This window comes from Hemitrygon akajei, unplaced genomic scaffold (genome assembly GCF_048418815.1).
Source record: "Hemitrygon akajei unplaced genomic scaffold, sHemAka1.3 Scf000061, whole genome shotgun sequence".
Taxonomy (NCBI): Eukaryota; Metazoa; Chordata; class Chondrichthyes; order Myliobatiformes; family Dasyatidae; genus Hemitrygon; species Hemitrygon akajei.
The window spans coordinates 1071009-1098860 of record NW_027331947.1 but is presented as its reverse complement, the minus strand read 5'-3'; the positions used below and the strand labels follow the sequence as shown (position 1 = coordinate 1098860).

Here is a 27852-nt window from a genome sequence, read left to right as displayed (position 1 = left end):
AATTATAACCCTGAGAACTCTGTGACCTGGGGGTGGCTGAAAAGGGATCGGGGAAGATATGGAGGGAAAAACTAAATACGTGTCTGGTGTAAATATGGAAAAAATATAGGGAAATAATGAAATAATTTGGGAAATGCGGCGGTGGGTCGGGCAATATGTGAAGGGGGAGGAACAGTCACCGAGTCACGTGATCCTGTTTTACAGCGGATCGTCAGCATTTTCCGAGGCTCCGCCCAACGCCCGTGACGCAATAAGCACATTGCGCATGCTCACATTCCCGGGAAAGTCAGTGTTGTTTTTTCGTTCTTTGTGAAAGCGGGACGGCGGTGAGATCGGGATCGGAGGGGGTTCTCGCCCCCTTGGACGGGGAGCCGGAGGCGGATTATTCTCTGCGGGGCAGCAGCAACAATTTCCCTTCGGTGAGTATTGAAGCCGGTCCCGAGTGGGGAGGTCTGACGTTGGGTGGTGAGTTAACTTTCCCGAACTCAAACAAGAGAAAATCTGCAGATGCTGGAAATGCGAGCAACGCGCACAAAATGCTGGAGGAACTCAGCAGTCCGGGCAGAATCCAGGAAAAGAGTCCAGTCGACATTAGCGGCCGAAACCCTTCGGCAGGACTGGAGAATAAAAGGTGGGGGTGGGGAAGGGAGAGAGAAAGACAAGGTGATCGGTGAAACCTGAAGGGGGAGGGGATGTACTTTCCCGAACTGGCGGCCTCGCCTCGCTTCCTTCACAGAATCTGCCGGGGTCGGTCCGGGTTGTGAGACATTCACACCGAACCGTCTGAGATGAGCCGGCGCTCAGCCCCTGTTGTTCTGGTCCTATTAGAAGGATGAAGTAAAACATGTTTCTGTATTGTCACTGACAGAGAAATGTATAATTTGTGTTCCATGTGTTATCTGAATGTACTTGCCTGTGATGCTGCCACAAGTCAGTGTTTCTCTGTACCTGTACTTTCCGTACTTGTGCACTTAGCAATAAATTCAACAGGACCTGAGAAATCTCAGTGAGATTTGATTAGTGATGATTATCTTGGCAGCTCGGTAGGTCGAATGTATGCGACAGTACACTGTTAAATGAAAACCCTGAACAGTGTCGATGATCAGAGGGATCTTAGACTCCAAGTTCATCGCTCCCTGAAAGAGACTGCTCAGATTGATCGGGTGGTTAAGAAGGCAAATGGCATGGTTGTCTTTATTAGTTGAAGCATTGAGTTCAAAAGTTGGGAAGTTGTGTTGCAGCTTTGTAAAACTAGTTAGACCACATCTGGAGTGTTTCATTCAGTTCTGGTCGCTCCCATTCTCGGAAGGATGTCGGGGCTTTGGAGTGGGCGCAGAAAAGGTTTACCAGGATATTGCCTGGATTAGAGGGCCTGAGCTTTAACGGGAGGTTGGACAAAATTGTGTTGTTTTCTCCGGAGCTGTGCCGGCTGGGCTGAGACTGGATAGACGTTTATAAGATTACCAGAGGATTAGAAGCCATGTCTCAGAAAGGCAGCGTCCATTAGCAAGGACCTCCAGCACCCAGGGCATGTGGTTTTCTCAATGTTACCAGCAGGTAAGGAGGTACAGAAGTCTGAAGGCTCACACTCAGTGATTCAGGAACAGTTTCTTCCACTCTGCCATCCGATTGCTAAATGGATATTGGACCCTTGAACACTACCTCACATTTAAAATATATATTGTATTTCTGTTTGTTGCACGATTTTTAATTTATTCACAGAAACATAGAGAACCTACAGCACAATACAAGACCTTCGGCCCACAAAGTTGTGCCAACATGACCCTATCTTAGGAATTACCATGGTTACCCATAGCACTCTATTTTTCTAAGCTAGTATTTCTTTATTTTTCTCCAGTGTCTCCAGGTACCTATCCAAAAGACCATATCCTACCCGCCTCCACCACCGTTGCTGGTAGCCAATTCCACACACTCACCACTCTCTGAGTAAAAAAACATCCGTAACATTTCCTCTGCAACTACTCCCCAGCACCTTAAACCTGTGCTGTCTTTTCATAACCATTTCAGACCTGGGAAAAAGTCTCTGACTATCCACACGATCAATGCCTCTCATCATCTTATACACCTCTATCAGGTCACCTCTCATCCTCCGTTGCTCCAAGTAGAAAAGGCCGAGTTCTCTCAAACTATTCTAATAAGGCATGCTCCCCAATCCAGGCAACATCTGAGTAAATATCCACTGCACCATTTCTATGGTTTCCACATGCTTCGTGTAGTGAGGCAACCAGAATTGAGCACAGTGGGGTGTGACCAGCATCAGATATAGCTGCAACATTACCTCTCGGCTCCTAAATTCAATCCTATGATTGATGAAGGTCAATGCATCATATGCCTTCTTAACCACAGAGTCAACCTGCATAGCAGGTTTGAGTGTCCTATGGACTGGGACCCCAAGATCCCTCTGATCCTCCACACTGCCAAGAGTCTTACCATTAATGTTATATTCTACCATCATGTTTGACCTAACAAAATGAACCACTTCACACTTATCTTGGTTGAACTCCATCTGCCACTTTTCAGCCCATTTTTGCATCCTATCAATGTCCCACTGAAACCTCTGACAGCCCTCCACACTATCCACAACTCCCCCAACCTTTGTGTCATCAGCAAACTTGCTAACCCATCCCTCCACTTCCTCATCCAGGTCATTTATCAAAATCACAAAGAGTAAGGGTCCCAGATATACTGTAAATGATTTAGTTGTTTATTTTTATTATTTTATTTTGGTTTTTTTTCCTTCTATAATATGTATTGCATTGAACTGCTGCTGCACAGTTTTCAAATTTCATGACACACACCGGTGATAATAAACCTGATTCTGATTCTGAGTGGACAGACAATCTATTTTTCCTGGGGGTTGAAATGTCTAATATATTTATGGTGAGAGGAGATGTAAGCAGCAAGTTTGTTTCTTTACACAGAATGGTGGGTAGCTGGAAAACTCTGCCTGGGGTGGGAGACCCGACTGGTCACGTGATCCCGTTTGCCCCTCCCATTTAACAGCAGATGGGCAGCACCTGTGCATCTGTTTCCGAGGCCCTGCCCTCCGGATGATGTGACACTCACTTCGCGCATGTTCACTGTCTCCGGCCGGGCGGTGTTTTCTTTTCCGCTCAGTGCTGAAGTGCATCATCTGTGGGATTGAGGGAAGGGTCCTCACCTCCTGGGTGGGGGAGCCAGGGGTCGGGATCACTGTCTGTGGGCCGAAGATATCGCGTGAGTATTGAGACTGATCCCAAGCGGGGAGATCCGATGTTGGCCGTGAGCCCCGAACTGAGGACCAATTACTCATTTATTTTCTGATTATCTGGACTGGTCAAAAATGTGTAGACTTCACTTAATCTGCATTGAATGATCCAAACCTGGAGCCCAGGCGGTCTATTTCCGCAGAGTTGAAATGGGAGACCCACCAACAGGTCACGTGAGGCTGTTTACTGTCGATCTGCCCTGCCCTTCACTTTGTGATGCAAGATGACGTGGTGTGTGCTCAGAGTCCCCGGGTGGGTCAGGATACTTCCCCTATGTTGTGTTGGGGGATCTGACATTGGTCACTGAGTCCCGTTAACTTCCCCCAACTCACCTCGTTTCCTGAGGTTGCTCACATTTGTCCTTGAGCTTTATGGCTGTTGTGTCTTCTCCCGGACTGGGGTGGGTGAGAAAGGAGAACGTCCCAGGTTGTGGGGATCTTTGATTTCACTGCCTGCTTTACCGAGGGACTGGGAAGTCTAGGGGGGAGAGTGGTTTTATGTGATGTGCACGTGGCCGAGTGGTTAAGCAATCTGAAGGTCATGAGTTTGAGCCTCAGGCCAGGCAGTGCGTTGTATCCTTGAGCATGGCACTTAACCACACATTGCTCCTGCACGTTTATAGCCCAGATGGATCAAATCACCTAATCCTGTTCCTGTGTCTTATGTATTACCATGACAGAATGATGGCTCCTTCTTATCCCATATTGTTTTGTGATGTGTGAGGGACAATAAAAGATTGTTCAGTGAGATTATTATATTTGGCTTCAACGTTTAAATTTCAGTGACTTTTGTTCTTAGTAACATTAAGCAGAAATGTTTGGTTCTCCTTTTCATTGTTATGTGCTTCATTATCTCTCTGGTTAATGTTAGACCTGCGGTGAGAGGTTTATTGGAAGAAAAACCCCAACTGGAAGCAAACCATGGCTAAAGATGTGGGAATAGCAACAAGTGAACTGGCCCGAGGACTGAGAGCATCAACTGGAGAGAACAACTCTGAATCAGCTGACTTGGAGTTCCCAGTGAGTCAGTGAGGAGTAAGTTTGGTGAGTCTCATTTACTCAAACACTGGTCCTTTATACATTATATACCTGTACAATAGAAGGTGGGAAATAGTTGGTGAGACTGAATGTGCCCAGAAGAACCATTTATGCCTCTGTCAGACACAGTTGCAATCACACCAGGTCTGGTAATGTGCTTCCAGCAGCCCAGCCCTTTAAAATCACTCACATTTTGTGGAAGTCAAATCTGGATAAAGTGGTGGAAATCGGGCAGAATCTCAAGTTGCTGGAGATCTGCACTAAAAACTGAAAATGTTTGACGTCATTCTGACAAAATGTTATTAACCTGAATTGTAAAGATTGTTCCTCTCCCCACAGCTGTTCCTTACATGCTGAGCAGTTTGGTAATACCAATTTCTTTTTATTACATTCACTCTGGATTGGTTTATGTTTCCTGAAATGTACCGGTTTTAATATGGACATGGAAATGGCTCACTCTGTGATAGTAGAACAGTAAAGTAACCACAACTTTTGCTGCAAATTACCCTGGTGCCAATTAGTTTGTTATTCCTAGAAATGTTGTCAGTACAGTTGTTGCGAACAAGGTTTACAAGAATAATCTCAGGAATGTTCGGCATTATGTATGAGGAGCATTTGATTGTTTTGGACCTGTGCTCAATGGAGTTCAGAGGGACGGTGGGGGTGGTGGGGGATGTTTGGTTAAGTAAACCTACCAAATGCTGAAAAGCCTGGATACAGTGGACATGGAGAGCATATTTCCATTAGACTGTGATCTGACAGCACAGTCTCGGAATAAAGAAGCTTCCCTTTAAAACTGAGTGGAGAAAAAAATTTGGCCAGAAGATGTCTGATCTGTGGAATTTGTTGCCACAGAGGTTGGTTGAGGCTGCCATTTGGGTATATTTATGACAGAGATTAACATAGTCATGATTGGTGAGTAGCTCAGGGTTACAGGAGGAAGGCAGGAATATGGTGTTGGAATGAAAATTAGCTGTGGTTAAATGGTGGGGCAGACCAGATGGATCGAATCACCTAATTCTGTTCCTGACTGAATGATGGCTCCTCCTTATCCCATATTGTTTTGTTCTTCGTAACATTAACCAGAAATGTTTGTACTCCTTTTTATTGTTATTGTGCTTCATTGTCTCTCTGGTTAAAGTTAGACCTGCAGTGAGAGGTTTATTTGAAGAAAAACACCAACTAGAAGCAAACCACGGCTGAAGACGAGGGAACAGCAACAAGTGAACCAGCCTGAGGACTGAGAGCATTAACTGGAGAGAAAGCCTTCTGACTCAAGAGACTCTGAGATTCCATTGATTCAGTCAGGAGAAAGTTTGGTGAGTCTCATTTACTCAAACACTGGTCCTTTAGACATTACATACCTGTATAAGGGAAGGTGGGATATAGTAGGAGTGAGACTGAAAGTGCCCATAAGTACCAGTTATGTCTCTGTCAGACCCAGTTGCAATCACTCCAGGTCTGGTAATGTGCTTCCAGCAGCCCAGCCCTTTAAAACCACTCCCATTCTGTGGAAGTCGAATCCGGATAAAGTCACTCAGAGACCGTATAGTATAGACCCTTTATTCCAAGCACCCGGGGCTTACTCAGTTAGTCGCTCAAACAGGAACAGTCTGTGACTGTACCCACCAAATCCACTAACTGACTAACAATTCCCCTTACACCACAGATATCTCCATCCAGATACCCCCCACACAAGACAGGCTTGAGCCAAAGATATAGACAATAGGTGCAGAAGTAAACCATTCGGCCCTTCGAGCCTGCACCGCCATTTTGAGATCATGGCTGATCATCTACTATCAATACCCGGTTCCTGCCTTGTCCCCATATCCATTGATTCCCCTATCCATAAGATACCTATCCAGCTCCTCCTTGAAAGCATCCAGAGAACTGGCCTCCACTGCCTTCCGAGGCAGTGCATTCCAGACCCCCACAGCTCTCTGGGAGAAGAAGTTTTTCCTTAACTCTGTCCTTAATGACCTACCCCTTATTCTCAAACCATGCCCTCTGGTACTGGACTCTCCCACCATCTGGAACATATTTTCTGCCTCCATCTTGTCCAATCCCTTAATAATCTTATATGTTGCAATCAGATTCCCTCTCAATCTCCTTAATTCCAGCGTGTACAAACCCAGTCTCTCTAACCTGTCTGCGTAAGACATTCCTGCCATCCCAGGAATTAACCTCGTGAATCTACGCTGCACTTCCTCTACAGCCAGGATGTCCCTTCCTTAACCCTGGAGACCAAAACTGTACACAATACTCCAGGTGTGGTCTCACCAGGGCCCTTTACAAATGCAAGAGGATTTCCTTGCTCTTGTACTCAATTCCCTTTGTAATAAAGGCCAACATTCCATTAGCCTTCTTCACTGCCTGCTGCACTTGCTCATTCACCTTCAGTGACTGATGAACAAGGACTCCTAGATCTCTAAGTATTTCTCCCTTACCTAACTCTACACCATTCGGATAATAATTTGCCTTCCTGTTCTTACTCCCAAAGTGGATAATCTCACACTTATTCACATTAACCGTCATCTGCCAATTATCTGCCCACTCACCCAGCCTATCCAAGTCACCCTGAATTCTCCTAACATCCTCATCACATGTCACACTGCCACCCAGCTTAGTATCATCAGCAAACTTGCTGATGTTATTCTCAATGCTTTCATCTAAATCATTGACGTAAATCGTAAACAGCTGTGGTCCCAATACGGAGCCCTGTGGCACCCCACTAGTCACCACCTGCCATTCTGAGAAACACCCATTCACCGCTACCCTTTGCTTTCTATCTGCCAACCAGTTTTCTATCCATGTCAATGTCTTCCCCCCCATGCCATGAGCTTTGAGTTTACCCATCAATCTCCTATGTGGGACTTTATCAAATGCCTTCTGAAAATCGAGCCTTCTGAATCCTTATGCACCTTGTACATTATTCCCAAGAATACCTGCCATTGCAGTTCCACTGTCTTTTCTGCTAGGATATCCATCCAGTTAACTTTGGCCAGCTCCTCCCTTATGGCTCCATAGTCTCCTTTGTTCAACTGCAACACTGACACCTCTGAGCTGCCCTTATCCTTCTCAAATTGCAGATAGAAACTTATCATATTATGATCACTATCTCCTAATGGCTCCTTTACTTAAGATCGCTTAACGAATCCTTTTCATTACATAACACTAAATCCAAAATAGCCTTGTCCCTGGTCGGCTCTCGTACAAGCTGTTCCAAGAATGCATATTTACTACATGACAGGCTGGAGCCCCTAAAGACAAACTACTAAATAGTCATAATGGTTTACACACACAGAACAGACTGAAGCTGTCCTATCTCTACATGTGAATGTGCAAGGAGATAAGCATCTTGAAACCCTAGCCAGCTACCCACAAGAGGAAACATGGCTCAGCACATCAGTTGATCATCAGCAGTTTCTTTCAGAAAATCTGGCTGCTATTGTTTAATGAAGTGTCAACCATTTTACAGACTTTATCATTCCCTCCTTTTGATCATTACATTATCAACAACACAGTAACTTTTTACAGAGAAGGCAACTGACGACAGCATTGACTTATCAGTGGGTAAAGACAGTGTACAACAGTAATTATAACAAAGATATGTAGAACTATTAGGACATAATGCAGTATCATGCCCCACATATTACCAAACAGGCCTTCGAAGATCACCATTTCGACCCGTCGGTGAACCCGTGTAAATCCTGCCCACTTTCTTGATGCTGTCAATCTCCTTTGCAGTGTGCTTGGAGAGGGGTGTAATGTTAGTAGATTCATCAGGGATATACGTGCAGCATTCTGTGTCAATAATAGCACAGGTTCCCTCTTTCTCAGCTGGGATAAACTCTAAAGCCGTACGATTCTGTATCACTGTTTGCTGGATTGCAATCATTTCAGTGGATATTTCTGTTACTTGGGCCTATGTTTCTGTCAGGGCCCCTGCAGTATTGTGGCCAGCTCCTCAAGTGCTTGTAGCCAAATTGATTATCTGTCATGAATTCCTGGCTACTCCATAGGAGAGAAAAGTAATCATCCAAAATCAAGCAGTCTCAGTTATTCTTCTCTTCTGCTGGGCACCTGCAGGTATGGCCAGGATGCATGTTTCCCAGTATTGGAAGTTCTGTTTGGTGGGGGCCTGAGACACCATTCCTCAAAACACTGACAGCCACAGTAATCTCTGACTGGAACACAGGTCCTCATCTCACTTCCCCGGATGTTATTTGAGGAAGCCCAGGCTGAGAGTTCCTCACTCTGGTTGAGCGGGATTACTGACATTGGAAGCATAGTTTTACCATGCTGTGGAATTTCAGCACAAACCCGGCAGGCCCCTAGTTCTACCTGTTTGGCATAGGTATGATAGAAAGACAGAAATGCGTTAACATGGGTGCACCCGGATGCTGGGGTGAGCCCTCTCAAAGACATAAACTTGAACACCAATAGACAATAGGTGCAGAAGTAGACCATTCGGCCCTTCGAGCCTGCACCGCCATTTTGAGATCATGGCTGATCATCTACTATCAATACCCAGTTCCCGCCTTGTCCCCATATCCATTGATTCCCCTATCCATAAGATACCTATCTAGCTCCTCCTTGAAAGCATCCAGAGAATTGGCCTCCACTGCCTTCTGAGGCAGTGCATTCCAGACCCCCACAGCTCTCTGGGAGAAGAAGTTTTTCCTTAACTCTGTCCTAAATGACCTACCCCTTATTCTCAAACCATGCCCTCTGGTACTGGACTCTCCCAGCATCTGGAACATATTTTCTGCCTCCATCTTGTCCAATCCCTTAATAATCTTATATGTTGCAATCAGATCCCCTCTCAATCTCCTTAGTTCCAGCGTGTACAAACCCAGTCTCTCTAACCTCTCTGCGTAAGACAGTCCAGACATCCCAGGAATTAACCTTGTGAATCTACGCTGCACTTCCTCTACAGCCAGGATGTCCCTTCCTTAACCCTGGAGACCAAAACTGTACAAAATACTCCATGTGTGGTCTCACCAGGGCCCTGTACAAATGCAAGAGGATTTCCTTGCTCTTGTACTCAATTCCCTTTGTAATAAAGGCCAACATTCCATTAGCCTTCTTCACTGCCTGCTGCACTTGCTCATTCACCTTCAGTGACTGATGAACAAGGACTCCTAGATCTCTTTGTATTTCTCCCATACCTAACTCTACACCATTCGGATAATAATCTGCCTTCCTGTTCTTACTCCCAAAGTGGATAATCTCACACTTATTCACATTAAACGACATCTGCCAAGTATCTGCCCACTCACCCAGCCTATCCAAGTCACCCTGAATTCTCCTAACATCCTCATCACATATCACACTGCCACCCAGCTTAGTATCATCAGCAAACTTGCTGATGATATTCTCAATGCCTTCATCTAAATCGTTGAAGTAAATGGTAAACAGCTGTGGTCCCAATACCGAGCCCTGTGGCACCCCACTAGTCACCACCTGCCATTCCGAGAAACACCCATTCACCGCTACCCTTTGCTTTCTATCTGCCAACCAGTTTTCTATCCATGTCAATGTCTTCCCCCAATGCCATGAGCTTTGATTTTACCCATCAATCTCCTATGTGGGACTTTATCAAATGCCTTCTGAAAATCGAGGTACACTACATCCACTGGATCTCCCTTGTCTAACTTCCTGGTTACATCCTCGAAAAACTCCAATAGATTAGTCAAGCATGATTTACCCTTGGTAAATCCATGCTGGCTCGGCCCAATCCTATCACTGCTATCTAGATATGCCACTATTTCATCCTTAATAATGGACTCTAGCATCTTCCCCACTACTGATGTTAGGCTGACAGGTCAATAGTTCTCTGTTTTCTCCCTCCCTCCTTTCTTAAAAAGTGGGATAACATTAGCCATTCTCCAATCCTCAGGAACTGATCCTGAATCTAAGGAACATTGGAAAATGATTGCCAATGCATCCGCAATTTCGAGGGCCTTCTCCTTTAGTACTCTAGGATGCAGACCATCTCGTACCTGGGGATTTGTCAGTCTTCAGTCCCATCAGTCTACTCATCACCATTTCCTTCCTAATGTCAATCTGTTTCATTTCCTCTGTTACCCTATGTCCTTGGCCCATCCATACATCTGGGAGATTGCTTGAGTCTTCCTTAGTGAAGACAGATCTACCGTACTTATTAAATTCTGCCATTTCTCTATTTCCCATAACAATTTCACACATTTTTTTTATTATCAAAAAATATTCAGGATAGAGTGAAAAGTGTGGAATATAAAGCAAGAATACAGTCAGATGATTCCCCCTTCATAATGACAATGATAATGATGGATAAGGAGGAATCAATCTATAGATGGAGATTTAATTCAATTTTATTAAAACGTCAAGATTTTTGTGATTTTATGAAAAAACAGATTCAATTTTTTTGGATACAAATTTACATTCAGTTGAGGATGAAATTGTATTATGGGAAGCGATGAAAGCATATTTAAGGGGTCAGATTATGTTATACATCTAAAATTAAGAAGGAATACATGGCAGAAATAGATCAATTGGAAAAAGATATTATAAAGTTAGAAAAAGAATCTCAAAGATATATGACAGAAGAAAAACGAAGACAACTTGTTAATAAAAAACTACAATATAATACACTCCAGACATATCGTACAGAAAAAGTAATTATGAGAACTAAACAGAAATATTACGAATTAGGTGAAAGATCACATAAGATTCTTGCTTAGCAGTTGAAAACAGAACAGGCTTCTAAAACAATAAATGCAATTAGAACAAGTGTAAATAAGGTTACATATAAACCTTTAGAAATTAATGAAACTTTAAAAAAATTTTATACTGAACTATATCAATCAGAATCACAAAGTAAGATTGCTGAGTTAGGTAAATTTTTATCACAAATAACCCTTCCAAAATTAAATTTGGAAGAACAGAAAGGATTAGATATGCCCTTTACATTAAAAGACGTTGAGGAAGCTTTAGGATCACTTCAGAGTAATAAATCCCCAGGAGAAGATGGTTTTCCTCCTGAATTTTATAAAAAATTTAAAGATTTATTAATTCCTTTTATGGAATTAATATATCAAGTGGAAAGAATGCATAAACTCCCACAATCTTTTTTAACAGCGATCATAACTGTATTGCTAAAAAAAAGAGATCCTTTAAAACCAACATCATATAGGCCTATTTCTTTGTTGAATACAGATTATAAAATAATAGCAAAAATTTTATCTAATCGAATATCTAAATATTTACCAAAGTTAATACACATGGATCAAACAGGTTTTATTAAAAACAGACAATCAATGGATAATATAACCCGGTTACTTAGTATAATTCATCTGGCACAAAAAAGAGAGGAAATGAGTGTGGCAGTTGCTTTGGATGCAGAAAAAGCATTTGATAGATTGGAATGGGATTTTTTATTTAAGGTATTGGAAAAATATGAGTTAGGAAAATCTTTTATATAATGGATTAAAACCTTAAATACTAATCCTCAAGCTAAAGTAGTTACAAATGGTCAGATTTCAACACCATTTTGCTTAACGAGGTCAACCAGACAAGGCTGCCCATTATCACCTGCTTTATTTGTATTGGCAATAGAACCATTAGCTGAATTAATTAGAACAGATTCAGACATTGGGGGTTTTAGAGTTAATCAAGAAGAATATAAGATTAATTTATTTGCTGATGATGTTTTGATTTATTTAACAAACCCATTGCAATCTTTGCAAAGATTATCTTTTAGATTGGAAGAATATGGGAAAGTATCAGGGTATAAAGTAAATTGGGATAAAAGTGAAATTTTACCCCTTACCAAAGTAAATTATAATCAATGTTGATTAGTAACTCAATTTCGATGGTCAATATATGGGATAAAATATTTAGGTATTAGAGTTGATAATGATGTAAAAAATTTATATAAACAAAATTATTTGCCATTATTAAAAAAAATAAAAGAGGATCTTGATAAATGGATGATGTTAACAATAACATTAATAGGTAGAGTTAATGCGTAAAAATGAATATATTTCCTGGATTGCAATATTTATTCCAAACTTTACCAATACAATTACCTCAGAAGTTTTTTCAAGAACTGAATAAATATGCAAGGAAATTTCTTTGGAAAGGAAAGATGTCAAGAATATCATTGGAAAAATTGACATGTAAATTTGATTTTGGAGGGTTACAACTTTATAAGAATTATTATAAAGCAAATCAGCTTAGATTTATTGCATCTTTTTTTGATGAAAAAAACCCGGCATGGATTAGAATAGAATTAGATAAGATAGGAGAAAACATACCAGAAGATTTTGTATATAAATGGGAATCCAAATGGATACAGGAAAAAAAAAAGAATCTCCTATGTTAAGACACTTGATTGATTTATGGAATAAGGTAAATATGGACGATGAGATAAAGAAATCTTTATTAGTATAAAGAACTTTAATTCAAAATAGGCTTATTCCTTTTACAATGGATAATAAACTTTTACATAATTGGTTCCAAAAAGGGATTAAATATATAGGTGATTGTTTTGAAGGAGGTATATTGATGTCGTTTGATCAATTAAAAAATAAATATAAAATATCAAACAACACTCTTTTCTGTTATTTTCAATTAAAGGCTTATTTACGAGAAAAGCTGGGTCAAACAATGTTGATGCCAAAACCTAGTGAAATAGAAATACTAATTCAAAAAGGAGAAATTAAAAAATTTACATCTTGTATGTACAATTTGATTCAAAAACAGACAATTAAATCAGGAATTCATAAATCAAGACAAAAATGGGAATCTGATTTGAATGTTAAAATTGATGGAAAAAGTTGGTTAAGATTTGTGTTCTGATAGTATGAGAAATACAATAAATGTTCGACTTAGATTAATACAATATAATTTTTTACATCAATTATATATAACACCACAGAAAATAAATAGATTAAATTCAAATATGTCTGACCAATGTTTTTGATGTAATCAAGAAATTGGTACTTTTTTACATTCTACTTGGTCTTGTTTTAAAATTCAACCATTTTGGATAAATCTAAGACTTTGATTGGAACAAATTACTGGAGTTCAACTCCCACATAGTCCAATATTATTTTTATTAGGAGATATTGAAGGGACAATACCGAAACCTAAATTGAATAAGTATCAGAAAAAATTTATAAAAATTGCATTGGCAGGAGCCAAAAAAGTTATCGCAGTTACTTGGAAATCTGATTTATGTTTAACTATGGATCGTTGGAATAATGAAATATATAGTTGTATTCCACTTGAAAAAATTACATATAATCTAAGAAATGAATATGATATAATTTTGAAAATTTGGCTCCCATACCTACAAAAGATAGGATTAAATACATAGGTCCTTTGAAGATAAAATTATAAAGTAATTGGGGAAAGTAAAAATAAATATTAAAATTATTTTGAACTCCATGGAGCATGTGGGGATCCTCCGATATCCAGGCAATCTTTTTCTTCTTTCTTTAGATAAGGGTTAAGGGGGGGAGGGTTAATATTATTTTTCTTTTTCCTACTATTTTATCATCACATTTATTCTTCGTAATTTTCTAAAAATTTAATAAATAAATAAATAAATAAAACTATTTCATCCAATTCATTCTTCAAGGGCCCAACATTGTTCTTAAATATCTTCTTTCTCTTCACATACCTAAAAAAGGTTTTGCTATCCTCCTTTATATTCCTGGCTAGCTTGCGTTCGTACCTCATTTTTTCTCCCTGTATTGCCTTTTTAGTTAAGTTTTGTTGTTCCTTAAAAATTTCCCAATCTTCTGTCCTCCCATTCACCTTAGCTCTGTCATACTTCCTTTTTTTAAAAATGCTATTCAATCTCTGACTTCCTTTGTCAACCACTGTGGCCCCTTTCCCCCCTTTGAATCCTTCCTTCTCCGGGGGATGAACTGATTTTGCACCTTGTGCATTATTCCCAAGAATACCTGCCATTGCTGTTCCACTGTCTTTTCTGCTAGAATATCCGTCCAGTCAACTTTGGCCAGCTCCTCCCTCATGGCTCCATAGTCTCCTTTGTTCAACTGCAAAACTGACAACTCCGAGCTGCCCTTATTCTTCTCAAATTGCAGATCAAAACATCATATTATGATCACTACCTCCTAATGGCTCCTTTACTTCAAGATCGCTTATCAAATCCTTTTCATTACGTAGCACTAAATCTAGAATAGCCTTGTCCCTGGTCGGCTCTCGTACGAGCTGTTCCAAGAATGCATCCCGTAGGCACTCTACAAACTCCCTATCCTGGGGTCCAGCACCAATCTGATTCTCCCAGTTCACCGGCATGTTGAAATCCCCCATAACTACTGCGACATTACCTTTGCCACATGCCAATGTTAACTCCCTATTCAACTTGCACCCAATATCCATGCTACTGGATGGCCTATAGACAACACCCATTAGGGTCCTTTTGCCCTTACTGTTCCTCAATTCTATCCACACAGACTCCACTTCTCCTGATCCTATGTCCCCCCTTGCAAAGGACTGAATCTCATTCCTCACCAACAGGGTCACCTCACCCACTCTGCCCAAATTTCTGTCCCTATGATAGCACTTATACCCTTGTACATTCATTTCCCAGGTCTGATCCCCCTGCAGCCATGTCTCCGTTATCCCAACAACATCATAGTTACCCATTCGCACCTGAGCTTCAAGCTCATCCGCCTTATTTCTGACACTTCGTGCATTCAGATATAGAATTTTTACCCATTTCTCCTCTCCCTGTTTGAATCTCTGCCTATTGTGCTTAACCCAGCTCCCCAAACTCCCATCGGGCTATACGCCCCTAGAATTTTGTTGTCATTCCTAAATTTACCTATTCTTTCTGCACATTTAACTCCATGTTCCGTCAGACCATCCCTCTATACATGTGTCCTCCTTATTACTTGTTCCGCCTCACGTTTCTCTACTACACACTTAATATTCCGGAACCGTGTTGTCCCCACCTGTCCTTTGTTTTTCATCTCACTATCCTCTCTCTCATTCTTGATCCCGCCCCCTGCAAATTTAGTTTAAACACCCTCTCTCCCCCCCCCCCCGCCCCCCAAGAAGCACTAGCAAACTTCCCTGCAAGAATGTTAGTACCGCTCCAGTTCAGGTGTAAACTGTCCCTTTGGAACAGATCCCACCTTCCCTGGAACAAAGCCCAATTATCTAAAAACCTGAAGCCCTCCCTCCTGCACCATCCTCTCAGCCACGTATTAATCTGTATAATCTTTCTGTTCCTTGCCTCTCTTGCACGTGGCTCAGGTAGCAATCCTGCTCTTCAGCTTCGCACCTAACTCCCTGAACTCCCTACAAAGGACCCCCTCACATCCTACCCACGTCGTTGGTCCCTACATGGACCACAACATCTGGATTCTTGCCCTCCCTCTCGAGAATAACCTGCACCCGATCTGAGATGTCTCGGACCCCGGCACCAAGGAAGCAACATACCATCCGAGACTCCCGATCTTCCCGACCAAATCTCCTATCCACCCCCCGACTATAGAATCCCCTATCACTACCGCTCTCTTCTCTTCCCTCCTCCCCTTCCTAGTCGAGGGTCCAACCTCAGTGCCAGAGACAGGACCACTGCAACTCGTTCCTGGTAGGTCATCCTCACCAACAGTATCCAAAACGGTATACTTATTGTTGATGGGAACGGCCACAGGGGTGCTCTGCTCTCTCTGTCTGTTCCCCCTGCCTCTCTTGACTGTCACCCATTCGCCTACCTCCTGATTTTTCGGTGTGACTACCTCCCAATAACTCTTATCTCTCTCTGCCTCTGCCTCTGCCTCCTGAATGATCCGTAGTTCATCCAGCTCCTGCTCCAATTCCCTAACTCGGCGTGATAGGAGCTGCAGCTGGATGCACCTTTTGTAGGTGTGGTCATCAGGGACAACTGTGTTGACCCTGACCTCCCACATACTGCATACGGAGCACACCACTGCTCTAACTGTCTCCCCCATTACCTGATCCCAGATTAGTCAGAATAAATGAAAAAAAGAACCGACTGACCTTACCGTTTTGCCTCAGCAAGCACGTACTCAGGCTCACTGATTTCCTCTCACCGAAGTCCTCTTGTGCCGAAGCCCGCTGAGCCAAAGCCCAGCACTCTGCTCCCACATGCTCCGCTGCCCGCACCGACGCTGTCCGCTCCTGAAACTGGGCCTCTTTTTAAAGCCCTAACAACCGATACATTTTCCATTAGTCCGAGAGAGACCTTCTACTCAGTTCCTTTAGTAACATGTTTGTCACCTAATCGTTGTATCCACTGAGATTGCTCCTTCAGTTTCACAGCCGTGGGAGTGGTTGGTAACACCTGATATGGTCCTCTCCACCGAGGTCCAAGATTCCCTTAATCCCAGTTTTCATCAGGAAAAAAAATCCCAGGTTCCATGGTGGGATAGTCATTCCTCTCTGCAGGGTAGTTCTCTTCCTTGTAAGCCTGTCATACCTGTGAATGTAACGCTTAGCAATTTTTGGTTTGTTGGCATATATATTTCCCAGTGTCTTCCCCTCAGGTACGTATATCCAATTTTGCTGGTAGACTTTCTGGGAACAATGGTACACAAGGTCTTAGTCCCCAGGGTGTCTTCATGGGCCATCCATAAATGATTTCAGCTGGTGACAACCCTGTTTTCCCCTGTGGGGTAACCCTCATGTGGAACTGGGTATTGGTAGGACCATCAACCAAGTGAGTCCAGTCTCTGCTGTTAGTTTGGCCAGTTTACTCTTCAGAGTGCCATTGCCTCTTGTTGCTTGATAGCTAGTTTGTTACATACCCCTTTGTTTACTTTCATCACAAGCCCTGTCTGTCACCAAAGGAAATCCGAAATTTCAGTCAGTAATGCACTGTACTCTCTTTCTGTAACGTCTCCAAACACCGTGACTGGGAAGTTCTGTCCCTCGAGATATGGGCTTTCCTCATTTGAGCACCCTGTAGGTTCATTGAACCATAGAACATTACAGCACAGAAACAGGCCTTTCGGCCCTTCTTGGCTGTGCCGAATCATTTTTCTGCCTCGACCTATTGACTTGCACTCAGCCCATATCCCTCCATACACCTGTCACAGCACAGAGTCACATGAGATTTGGCCGCTGGGAAAGGGGGTTCGAACGCAGTGGAGCCCAGATTAAGTGCCCAACACTGGAGGGATCGGAAACTGGTGAAGCTGTTAGTTGTTCACTAGCCCCGGGGTGATACCTTTGCCCATGCATAGAATCTCGACTTCCAACGGATGGAGCAAGTCTCTCCCTATGAGATTACACTCCCGTCTGGTGGTGACTGTAAATGAAATCTCACACTGGGTCCCCTGGAATTCCACCTGCAGTGGCTGGGTACGTGAATATGTATGTTCTGTGCCTTCGAACCCTGACAGTGATTGTAGCATCTGATAGCTGGAATCCCTTTTCTGATACTATTTCCTGATCGAGAGTGTTGTGGTTGCCCTCATATCAATCATAAACGGAACTGGAATTCCAGCAACTTGCAATATTACACTGGGCTCTTCCTGAGGGGTGTTGCTCACGGTAGGAAGCATCCTTGCTTGTCAATTTCTAAATGGGTTGTTGTCCCCACCTGTCCCTTGGTAGGTTTTTGATCCCATTTCTGATCCCCACTCACGTCCTTCTTCCTGCTGAACGTATTCACCTTTTAATATTAGTTCCCTTCGGGGTTGATTGAGGTTTGAAAGTCAGGTCCCAGTAATATGTCAAAGCTCATCGCATTCGATTTCGGCCATTGTCAGGCCAATCCATATTATTTGTTTTAATCTTGTTGGCTCAATCAGTTGGTAACCATTGGAACAGTAGGGCATAAACTAGGGGGATGGATACCCATCATTAAAGGCTTGGTCTCCTGTGAAAGTGCCATAGTAGGCCACAAATCACTCCCAGTAGTCTGGTCCTGATTCCCCAGGCTTAGGTTTGCATTCAAGTACTTTAGTGATGTTTACAGGTTGCTGGAGAGCCCTTTCCAAGGCTTAAATAATCTGGTCTGTCTGTTCATTCCCATTATGGTTTCCTGCCTGTAAATCCTGACAGGTTTGTTATCTCAATTCTGCCTTCCATTTCCGCCCCTCATCAGCTGAGAGAATCATGCAGCAGAGACCGAATAAATCTTGTGGGGTCGCATTAAACATTTGTGTAGTACTGTGGACACACTGAGAAAACTGTGCTGGTTTTTCTTTTCTATCTGGGGCCTGATTCATGATCATTATCATTTCCGGAGGCTTCCAGGGAGCATACACAGGGATCACTGAGGGATGTCTCTCCTCCTGCTCATGGATTGGTCAGCATTTGGGTAGGCAATTGTCTTTGTGGAGCCATTAACTCTAGGGTTTTATTGGATTTTTCCCTCCCTGTCTGGGAATAATCCTCGGTATTCCCCTTCTGGGAATTCTGCAAAAAATCACTCTAAGTTCTTTTAACAGCTGTGTGGACCAACCATACATCTCAGCAGGAATTTTCTACATGGCGTTAAATCTGTGATACTTTAAGTCTTTAAATCTGTGATACATAAAAGAATTCCGAGCTGTGCATCAAGAAAGACTATTTGTGTGAGACTGTTTCAGTTACTGTGTGGCCAGGCCCCCATACTGCTCAGCAGGAACAGGGAATAATACCAATGGAGAGAGTTAAACTGAGCCAAGGTACAAATTGGAGATGGCAGAAATGCCCCATTCTTATACAGACAGGAAGAGCATCAGGGAATTGATGGTCATTCAAGATCCCAGCACTCTGCCCAGTCAGAAGATGATTTCTCTGTTCAACTTGTGTTTACCCTCACTGTAGAAACATAGCAACATAGAAAATAGGTGCAGGGGTAGGCCTTTCGGCCCTTCAAGACTGCACCACCATTCAGTCTGAACATGGCTGATCATCCAACTCAGAACCCTGTACCTGCTTTCTCTCCATACCCCCTGACACCTTTTAGCCACAAGGGCCATATCTAACTCTCTCTTAAATATAGCCAATGAACTGGCCGCAACTGTTTCCTGTGGCAGAGAATTCCACAGATTCACCACTGTCTCTGTGAAGAAGTTTTTCCTCATTTCGGTCCTAAAAGGGTTCCCCTTTATCTTTAAACTGTGACCCCTCATTCTGGACTTCCCCAACATTGGGAACAATCTTCCTGCATCTAGCCTGTCCAATCCCTTTAGAATTTTATGTTTCAATAAGATCCCCCCTCAATCTTCTAAATTCCAGTGAGTATAAGCCTAGTCGATTCAGTCTTTCCTCATATGAAAGCCATCCCAGGAATCAATATGGTGAACCATCTTTGTACTCCCTCTATGGCAAGAATTTCTTTCCTCAGATTACGGGACCAAAACTTCACACAATACTCCAGGTGTGGTCTCACCAAGGCCTTGTACAACTGCAGTAAAAACTCCCTGCTCCTGTACTCGAATCCTCTTGCTATGAATGCCAACATAGCATTCGCCTTTTTCACTGCCTGCTGTACCTGCATGCCCACTTTCAATGCCTGGTGTACAATGACACCCAGGTCTTGTTGCACATCCCCGTTTCCTAATCGGCCACCATTCAGATAATAATCTGTTTTCCTGTTCTTGCCACAAAAGTGGATAACCTCACCTATATCCACATTAAATTGCATCTGCCATGAATTTGCCCACTCACCTAACATATCCAAGTCACCCTGCATCCTCTTAGCATCCTCCTCACAGCTAACACCACTGCCCAGCTTTATGTCATCTGCAAACTTGGAGATGCTGCATCTAATTTCCTCGTAACAGTGTGATACCACATCAAACCTTGGCAACTCAAGTAATCTCATCTGAGATGTTTTCCTACACCCATTGATGGATTTTGTAAATCTTTACAGGTTAAAAATGAAAAGGAACTTGGCTTCTGGAATCTCAAACACGGCACACCAATTTTGCAGTCTCTGTCTAGACATTTAAGAAGTGGAGCATGGGATTCAATCGACCATCCTTCCTGCTCAGACAGTTGGAATGGATTCACTCAGTCATTTGACCAACTGGCACGCCCATCATTTTACACAGGAGAAAGGCTGTTCACCTGCTCAGACAGTGGGAATGGATTCACTCAGTTATCTGAATTGAAGGTACATCAGCAAGTTCACACTGGGCAAGACCATTCACATGTTCTGTCTGTGAGAAAGGGTTCAGTGGGTCTTCCTACCAGTGGACACAGCACTCAGATCACACTGGGCAGAGGGTGGTCATCTGTTGAATTTCAGGGAGGGGATCATCTGACCTAATGCCACACCAGCGAGCTCACACCAGGGGGCGGCCGTTCAAATGCCCAGAATGTGGGAAGGGATTCACACTGTCATCCCTCCTACGGAGACACTGGCGAGTTCACACTGGAGAGAGACCGTTCACCTGCTCGGTCTGTGGAAAGAGATTCACTCAGTCATCCAGCCTAAAGAGTCATCAGCGAGTTCACACTGGGGAGAAGCCGTTCACCTGCTCAGAATGTGGTAAGGGATTCGCACTGTCATCCCCCCTACATAGACACTTACGAGTTCACTCTGGGGAGAGACCGTTCAACTGCTCGGTGTGTGGGAAGAGATTCACTCAGTTATCCAACCTAAAGAGTCACCAGCGAATTCACACTGGGGAGAAGCCGTTCATCTGCTCCGAATGTGGGAAGGGATTCACACTGTCATCCCACCTACAGAGACATCAGCAAGTTCACACTGAGGAGAGGCCATTCATCTGCTCAGAATGTGGGAAGGGATTCAAATTTTCATCCCACCTACAGAGACATCAGCAAGTTCACCCTGGGGAGAAGCCGTTCTCCTGCTCAGTCTGTGGGAAGGGATTCACTCAGTCATCCTCACTACTGAATCATCAACGAGTTCACACTGGGGAGAAGCCGTATACCTGCTCAGACTGTGGGAAAGGATTCACTCAGTCATCCAACCTACAGAATCACCAGCGGGTTCATTCTGGGGAGAAGCCATTCATCTGCTCAGACTGTGGGAAGAGATTCACTGAGTCATCTGCCCTACTGGTACATCAGCAAGTTCACACTGGGGTGAAGCCGTTCAGCTGCTCATTCTGTGGGAGGAGATTCACACTGTCATCCAAACTACTGGTACATCAGCGAGTTCACACTGGGGAGAAACCGTTCACCTGTTCATTCTGTGGGAAGAGATTCACACTGTCATCCAAACTACTGGTACATCAGCGAGTTCACTCTGGGGAGAAGCCATTCACCTGCTCTGTCTGTGGGAAGAGATTCAGCGAGTCATCCGCCCTGCTGGTACATCAGCGAGTTCACACTGGGGAGAAGCCATTCACCTGCTCAGAATGTGGGAAGAGATTCAGTCGGTCTTCCAACCTACAGAGTCATCAGCAAGTTCACACTGGGGAGAAGCCGTTCACTTGCTGTGAATGTGGGAAGGGATTCACTCAGTCATCCAACCTGCTGGCTCACCAGCGAGTTCACACTGGAGAGAGGCCATTCACCTGCTCAGACTGTGGGAAGAGATTCATTTGCTCATTTAAACTGAAGGTACATCAGAGAGTTCACACTGGGGAGAAGCCATTCACCTGCTCTGTCTGTGGGAAGAGATTCACTTGGTTATCCACCCTACAGAGTCATCAGCGAGTTCACACTGGGGAGAAGCCGTTCACCTGCTCAGAATGTGGGATAGGATTCACTCAGTTATCCAACCTGCTGACTCACAAGCGAGTTCACACTGGGGAGAGGCCGTTCACCTGCTCAGTCTGTGGGAAGGGATTCACTCAGTCATCCCACCTACCGAGTCATCAGCGAGTTCACACTGGGGAGAAGCCGTTCACCTGCTCAGTCTGTGGGAAGGGATTCACTCAGTCATCCACTCTGCAGAGACATCAGCGAGTTCACACTGGGGAGAAGCCGTTCACCTGCTCACTCTGTGGGAAGAGATTCACTCGCTCATCCACCCTACAAAGTCATCAGCGAGTTCACACTGGGGAGAAGCCGTTCACCTGCTCAGTCTGTGGGAAGGGATTCACTCAGTCATCCACCCTACAGAGACATCAGCGAGTTCACACTGGGAGACGCCATTCACCTGCTCAGAATGTGGGATAGGATTCACTTAGTCATCCCAGCTACTGGCACACCAGTCAGTTCGTAATGGGGAGTGGCTGTTATGAATCTCTAGGTTTTGTTTGCTGTGGACTGTCATTTTAAGAGAGAGAGAGAGAGAGATCAAGGAGTCGAATCAATTTGGCTTGCAGCTTGTTTACATCACTCGCAGCTTGTTTAGTTTTAACAGAGGACACAGACACTCAGAGTCAGATGGAGATGGAGGAAAAATGGAAGGATTGAAATCAGGGCCAAGGATCACTGTTTAGAACTTTCCTATGCCCAAAAGGGTGGTTTAATTATCGATTCAGCATACATCGAATATGTGGTTGTCACCTCTTTTGATCCATAGGAGTGTATCTGATTTGTGGTATCCTGTGAAGACCACTTATGTATTAACCCTTGCCTGGTTGTTCACTTGAAGACAATACCCCTTGTGACAAGTCACTTTTGGTGATAATTCCTATGTTGATTTGGAACAGCAGATAAAATCTACAGTGACTGTTCTCTCGTTTTACCACCATGGAACCTGTGGAATTTGACATAATTGCCTTCTGTCAACATTTACCCTGGATTACAAGTATCTCTCTCTCATCACCTATTCCGTGGATGATCTGAACTTTCCTACTTTACCATTTCAAGACTCTAAGCCTTGTTTCCCCTGAACTCAACAGTTTGGGAGTTATATTTACACACATTTATACACATAACACTTAACTTTTGTTTATCTTGTTTAAGTTACAATATTATAAGTAGTCACCATTAAAGATAGTGGTTTGAACATCAAAACCAGAGTCTAGGTATAGTCAATTGCTGCTGGTTTGTTTCTAAAGCATTACGGTTCATAATGTTATGATACCAGCCCCCTCCTTTGTGAGAATTGCAAGAGCCCTAGAAAAGGGGGGTCAATGACCCAAAAGAGAGAGAGAGAGACAGGCTGAATGGACACAGGAAATGGAAAGACATTCCACTGGGACAAAAGCTGGTGACTGTGGCATTGTTCTCAGGAGACACCTGGGAACTGCAGACGTGCCAACTCGCAGGGACATTGTAAAGCCCTCGGGCAAAGTGGGCTGGTTGAGAGAGAGAGGTTGCATCACCTGCAACCTGATTGACACCTGAGATCCTGTGAGGCAGTATAAAGAAGGGTCTGAAAGAGGACGACCCTCAGACGCACCAAGGAGACACCAAGAAGCATGATACCGCTTCCCGTGGGAACGGGAAGCCATTTTGAAATAAGCCACGTGCGTTAAATTCCGAATGCGGGGTTTGTGGCTGGAACCAACGGAAGATCGCTTTTATTTAACACCAGGGAAGCCAAATCCTCTGAGGCTGAGGATTTGATTCATCAAGACAACGGCAAGTGTCTCTTTTCCTAACAATCTCTCTTCTCTCTCTCCAACACGTGAAACCAAAAAGGGAAAAGCCTGCAGACTTCAGAGTGACTCTTTATATTTCCAATTGGACTCAGTATTATACCCTAGACAACGAAAGAGCTTATTTCTGAGTGATTATTAATGTACCTGCGTTTTAGATTGAGTATTGACGCATGTTATCTGAATGTTTGTATTAACCTTAATTTTTGTGCCCCTTTATTAATAAAACTTTTGAAAATAGTAGCATCCGACTCAGCTGATCCATCTATCTTTGCTGGTAAGTTACCTGGTTACGGGGTTTTCGTAACAAGTGGGGTTCTCGTCTCGGGATTTGACACCAAAAAGGGGGGAGGTCAGTGAATCGGGCTGTAAGTCCAAACTTAAATCTGGTTACGCAGGTAGTCAGACGGGAAACCAGCAAAGATGGATGTGTCGGAATTTAGGAGAAACCCGACGGTAGAGGCGCTAGGGAAGGCTACAAAATCAGACTTAGTAAGTTTGGCGCAGGCCTTAGACCTCACAGCGGTGAAGCCAGCAATGAAAAAGCAGGAAGTGCTAAGGGTCATACAACTGCATTACGTTGGGAAGAAGGTGTTTACAGCTGAGGATTTGGAAAATATTCCCGAAAGGAGATTAGTGAGTGGGACAAATCAGGCAGAGTTGGAGAAAGCAAGGCTGGAACATGAGTTTAAAATAAAGCAGCTAGAAATAGACGCAGCTCAGAAGGCTGCAGAGAGAGAAGCCGAGAGAGCCGAGAGGGAAAGAGAGCAGGTGTTCAAACTAAAGCAGCTAGAAATAGAAGCAGAAGAGAGAGAGAAACAGAGGAACTATGAATTGGAGCTGGACAGGCGGAAACAAGAGCGAAGAACTCAAGGGGGAGAGAAAGAGGGGTTTGATATTAGTCGGGCGTTGAGGTTGGTCCCCCCGTTCGAGGAGACGGATGTTGATAGTTATTTCTTGCTCTTTGAAAAGGTGGCAGAGAATCAGCAGTGGCCCAGAGAGCAATGGGTGGCGTTGTTACAAAGTGTGTTACGAGGAAAAGCACAGCGGGTATATGCCGCGCTGCCCACAGAAAGGGACGGGAATTATGATCAAGTAAAGGAGGCCATTCTCCGAGGTTACGAGTTAGTACCTGAGGCGTATAGACAAAGGTTCCGAAATTTAAAAAGAGGGTGGAATCAAACGTATACCGAGCTAGCCCATGAGAAGGGTGTGCTCTTGAATCGTTGGTGCACAGCTGAAAAGGTGGCCGAGGACTATGGGCGTCTCAGGGAGCTAGTTTTGATTGAGGAATTTAAAAGTTGCGTTCCGGAAGAGATCCGAATGTATTTAAGTGAGAGGACGAATCAGTCCATCTCAGAGATGGCTAGGCTCGCAGATGAATATGCCCTAACCCACAAGACAAAGTTTTCCTCGCCACAAAGTTACCCGAGAGACCGTCGGAATGGTAGGGACAGTCCGCCGGCTAAGGGAGAGACTCCACCGGGAGCTAGCACAAAAAGTGAGGATAACAGACAGGAAACCTGGAGATCTCCTGGTTTAAACTGTTTTAATTGTGGAAAGGTGGGACATATTGCATCAAAGTGCTTTGCTCTGAGAAAGGAGCCAGAGAGGGAGAGAGCAGCGATCCCTATCGGGCGTTCAGTGGTAATCAGGACGTTGACAAGAGGGCCCCAGGTAGATGGAGTACCGGAGGGGCGGGAGACATTTAGTTCCGAAGGAACCGTGTCTTTGAGGGAAGGGGACCCCCCCATCCCTGTACGAATTTGGAGAGACACGGGGGCGGAACTATCGTTAATTAGCCGTAATGTGTTAAATTTCGGCCCTCGGAAGGGGGAGGTTGCCCTGAGAGGAATCGGGAACCAGATCACGGTCGTGCCTTTGCATAGGGTCTTTCTCGATTGCGAGTTGGTGTCGGGACCTGTGGAGCTAGGAGTCCTGCCGGAGTTACCGGGGGAGGGCGTGGACCTCCTGTTGGGTAATGACCTCGCGGGTGGGAAGATGGGAACCGCCCTGATAGTTGAGGCCCCGCCCATGGAGTCCCCGAGCTATCGCGCATGCGCGGTCACTCGCAGCCTGTCGAGAGCGGCGACTGGGACCGCGCGCAGTTTGAAATTGGCCCAGACGTTTTTACCGACCCTACACCACGAGGGTTCAGAGGGTGGTAAAACGGAAGGTAGTAAAGTAAAATGGGGTAAGGGTAAGGAGATAGCCCTCCCCTTAGTGAAGAGAAAGGTCCTAGAGGTAGGAAATAAAGATGAGAAACGGATAAAGCTGTTAAAACGTCCAGAGTTGGACGTGGTTGATCTGTCTGGTTTGGCAGAATTGTTTGGAGAAGTTGAGAGTCCTAAAGATGTTCTCGATGGTCCCGAGAGTGAAATGAGGGCAGTCTTAGAGAGGAAGGGTACCCTTGCTGTGGAGAAGTCAGCTGAAATGGCCGAGGAGGTTGTTTCAGCTCGCAGGGTTGCGCCTTCCCCAACGGGGGGCTGCCTAGAGAGTAACTGGAAGGATCGGGGGACGTTAGAATTTGAAAAAGGTACGGGTATTGAAAGCCTGGAAGGGGCCAATGTCCCGTTTGAGTGTGTCCAAGATGGGGGCGCACGTGGTGCTGAACCTGGTAACAGAGCTCAGGGGAAGTCTGAGGTGTTTGATTCAGGGGGACGGGGCGGCCGTCCTCGTGAGTCAGATAGACCTGGTTCGGGGGAAAAGGGGTTAACCTTGGGAAGTGTGAGTTCCCAGAGGGTTGTACAGAAGGGGGTCTTCAGAGTTAATGTGGAGTTTACGAATGGGGAGATAACTGTTGTTGTGGAGGGAGACGGGAAATCTGTAATTCCCAAATCAAAGGAAAAAAATTTAATGTCTGGATTGATGTCAGAAGCAGCAACCAGGCTGCAGAGACAATGGCTTGGTAACACGGTGCCTGCGAATCAATTACAGGTTGATTTGGAATGTAAAGGTGCCCCACACGCTACTGTTATTCAAGAGGGTGCTGTGAAAAGGCAGAATTTGAAATGCTGTCTGAACAAAGCGAGATCGCTTGCGGATCTTAAATTGGAAACTAATAGCATGACGGGTCCTGAAGAGAAAAACGACAAATGGCCTAAAATTAAGGAATTGGGTGGTCTAAGTTTGGAACACGCTGATAAAATAACTCCTATGAAAGGAGCGGGCGAAAGCTTATTTCGCCAGGGTGCCCAAGATCGCCACGAGGGAATTAACCGGAAAAAAGGCGAGGGTTAATGGGGGCGCGATTTTTAAAATAGCAGAAGCCGGTTTTAAGGGATTTTGACAAAGTATGTGAATAATAAAGACAACACCCATGGAAGCTTGACTGTTAAGTTTGAAAGTAGCATAAAAATTTGTCTTTTGCATGAACCTTTGTAGATGTATGTAAGCTAAGATCACACCTCCTTAGTTATGTTGCCGAAGAAAGCAAATAAATAAGGTGGTTATTGAGCTGAAGTTTGATGCTACCAGGCGTTAGTAGGGCACATGCGGTTAAGGTATTAAAGGAAAGGGGCACTGTACTTGTTAACTGTTTAGATGCTGACTTGAATGTATAACTGTATTACTCTGTATTAGATTCAAAATTTCTGTAAGACTGTACCACTCTGGGTTTTAACCGCTGGTAAAAACCTTTTTAAGAGGGGAGGTGTTATGATACCAGCCCCCTCCTTTGTGAGAATTGCAAGAGCCCTAGAAAAGGGGGGTCAATGACCCAAAAGAGAGAGAGAGAGACAGGCTGAATGGACACAGGAAATGGAAAGACATTCCACTGGGACAAAAGCTGGTGACTGTGGCATTGTTCTCAGGAGACACCTGGGAACTGCAGACGTGCCAACTCGCAGGGACATTGTAAAGCCCTCGGGCAAAGTGGGCTGGTTGAGAGAGAGAGGTTGCATCACCTGCAACCTGATTGACACCTGAGATCCTGTGAGGCAGTATAAAGAAGGGTCTGAAAGAGGACGACCCTCAGACGCACCAAGGAGACACCAAGAAGCATGATACCGCTTCCCGTGGGAACGGGAAGCCATTTTGAAATAAGCCACGTGCGTTAAATTCCGAATGCGGGGTTTGTGGCTGGAACCAACGGAA

At 44.2% G+C, this 27852-nt stretch overlaps 1 protein-coding gene and 1 long non-coding RNA gene across 3 annotated transcripts in view; both read left to right on the top strand.

Moving 5' to 3' along the window:
• The window catches only part of LOC140721803 (uncharacterized), a 36351-nt gene extending 13128 nt beyond the window's left edge, over positions 1-23223 (top strand). Inside the window, exon 4 of the mRNA XM_073036614.1 lies at positions 20541-23223. Coding sequence (XP_072892715.1) covers positions 20541-22384 — 1844 coding nt within the window. The 3' untranslated portion in view covers positions 22385-23223. The remainder of the gene's footprint in view (positions 1-20540) is intronic.
• Positions 275-20286, top strand: LOC140721772 (uncharacterized). 2 transcript variants are annotated; one of them, XR_012097452.1, is made up of 4 exons: positions 275-419; positions 4140-4312; positions 5452-5625; positions 20163-20286. It is a non-coding gene; the product is annotated as an uncharacterized lncRNA (long non-coding RNA). The 2 variants fall into 2 exon arrangements; XR_012097451.1 differs by having other exon boundaries at positions 5448-5625.
• Positions 23224-27852: the final 4629 nt, after the last annotated feature.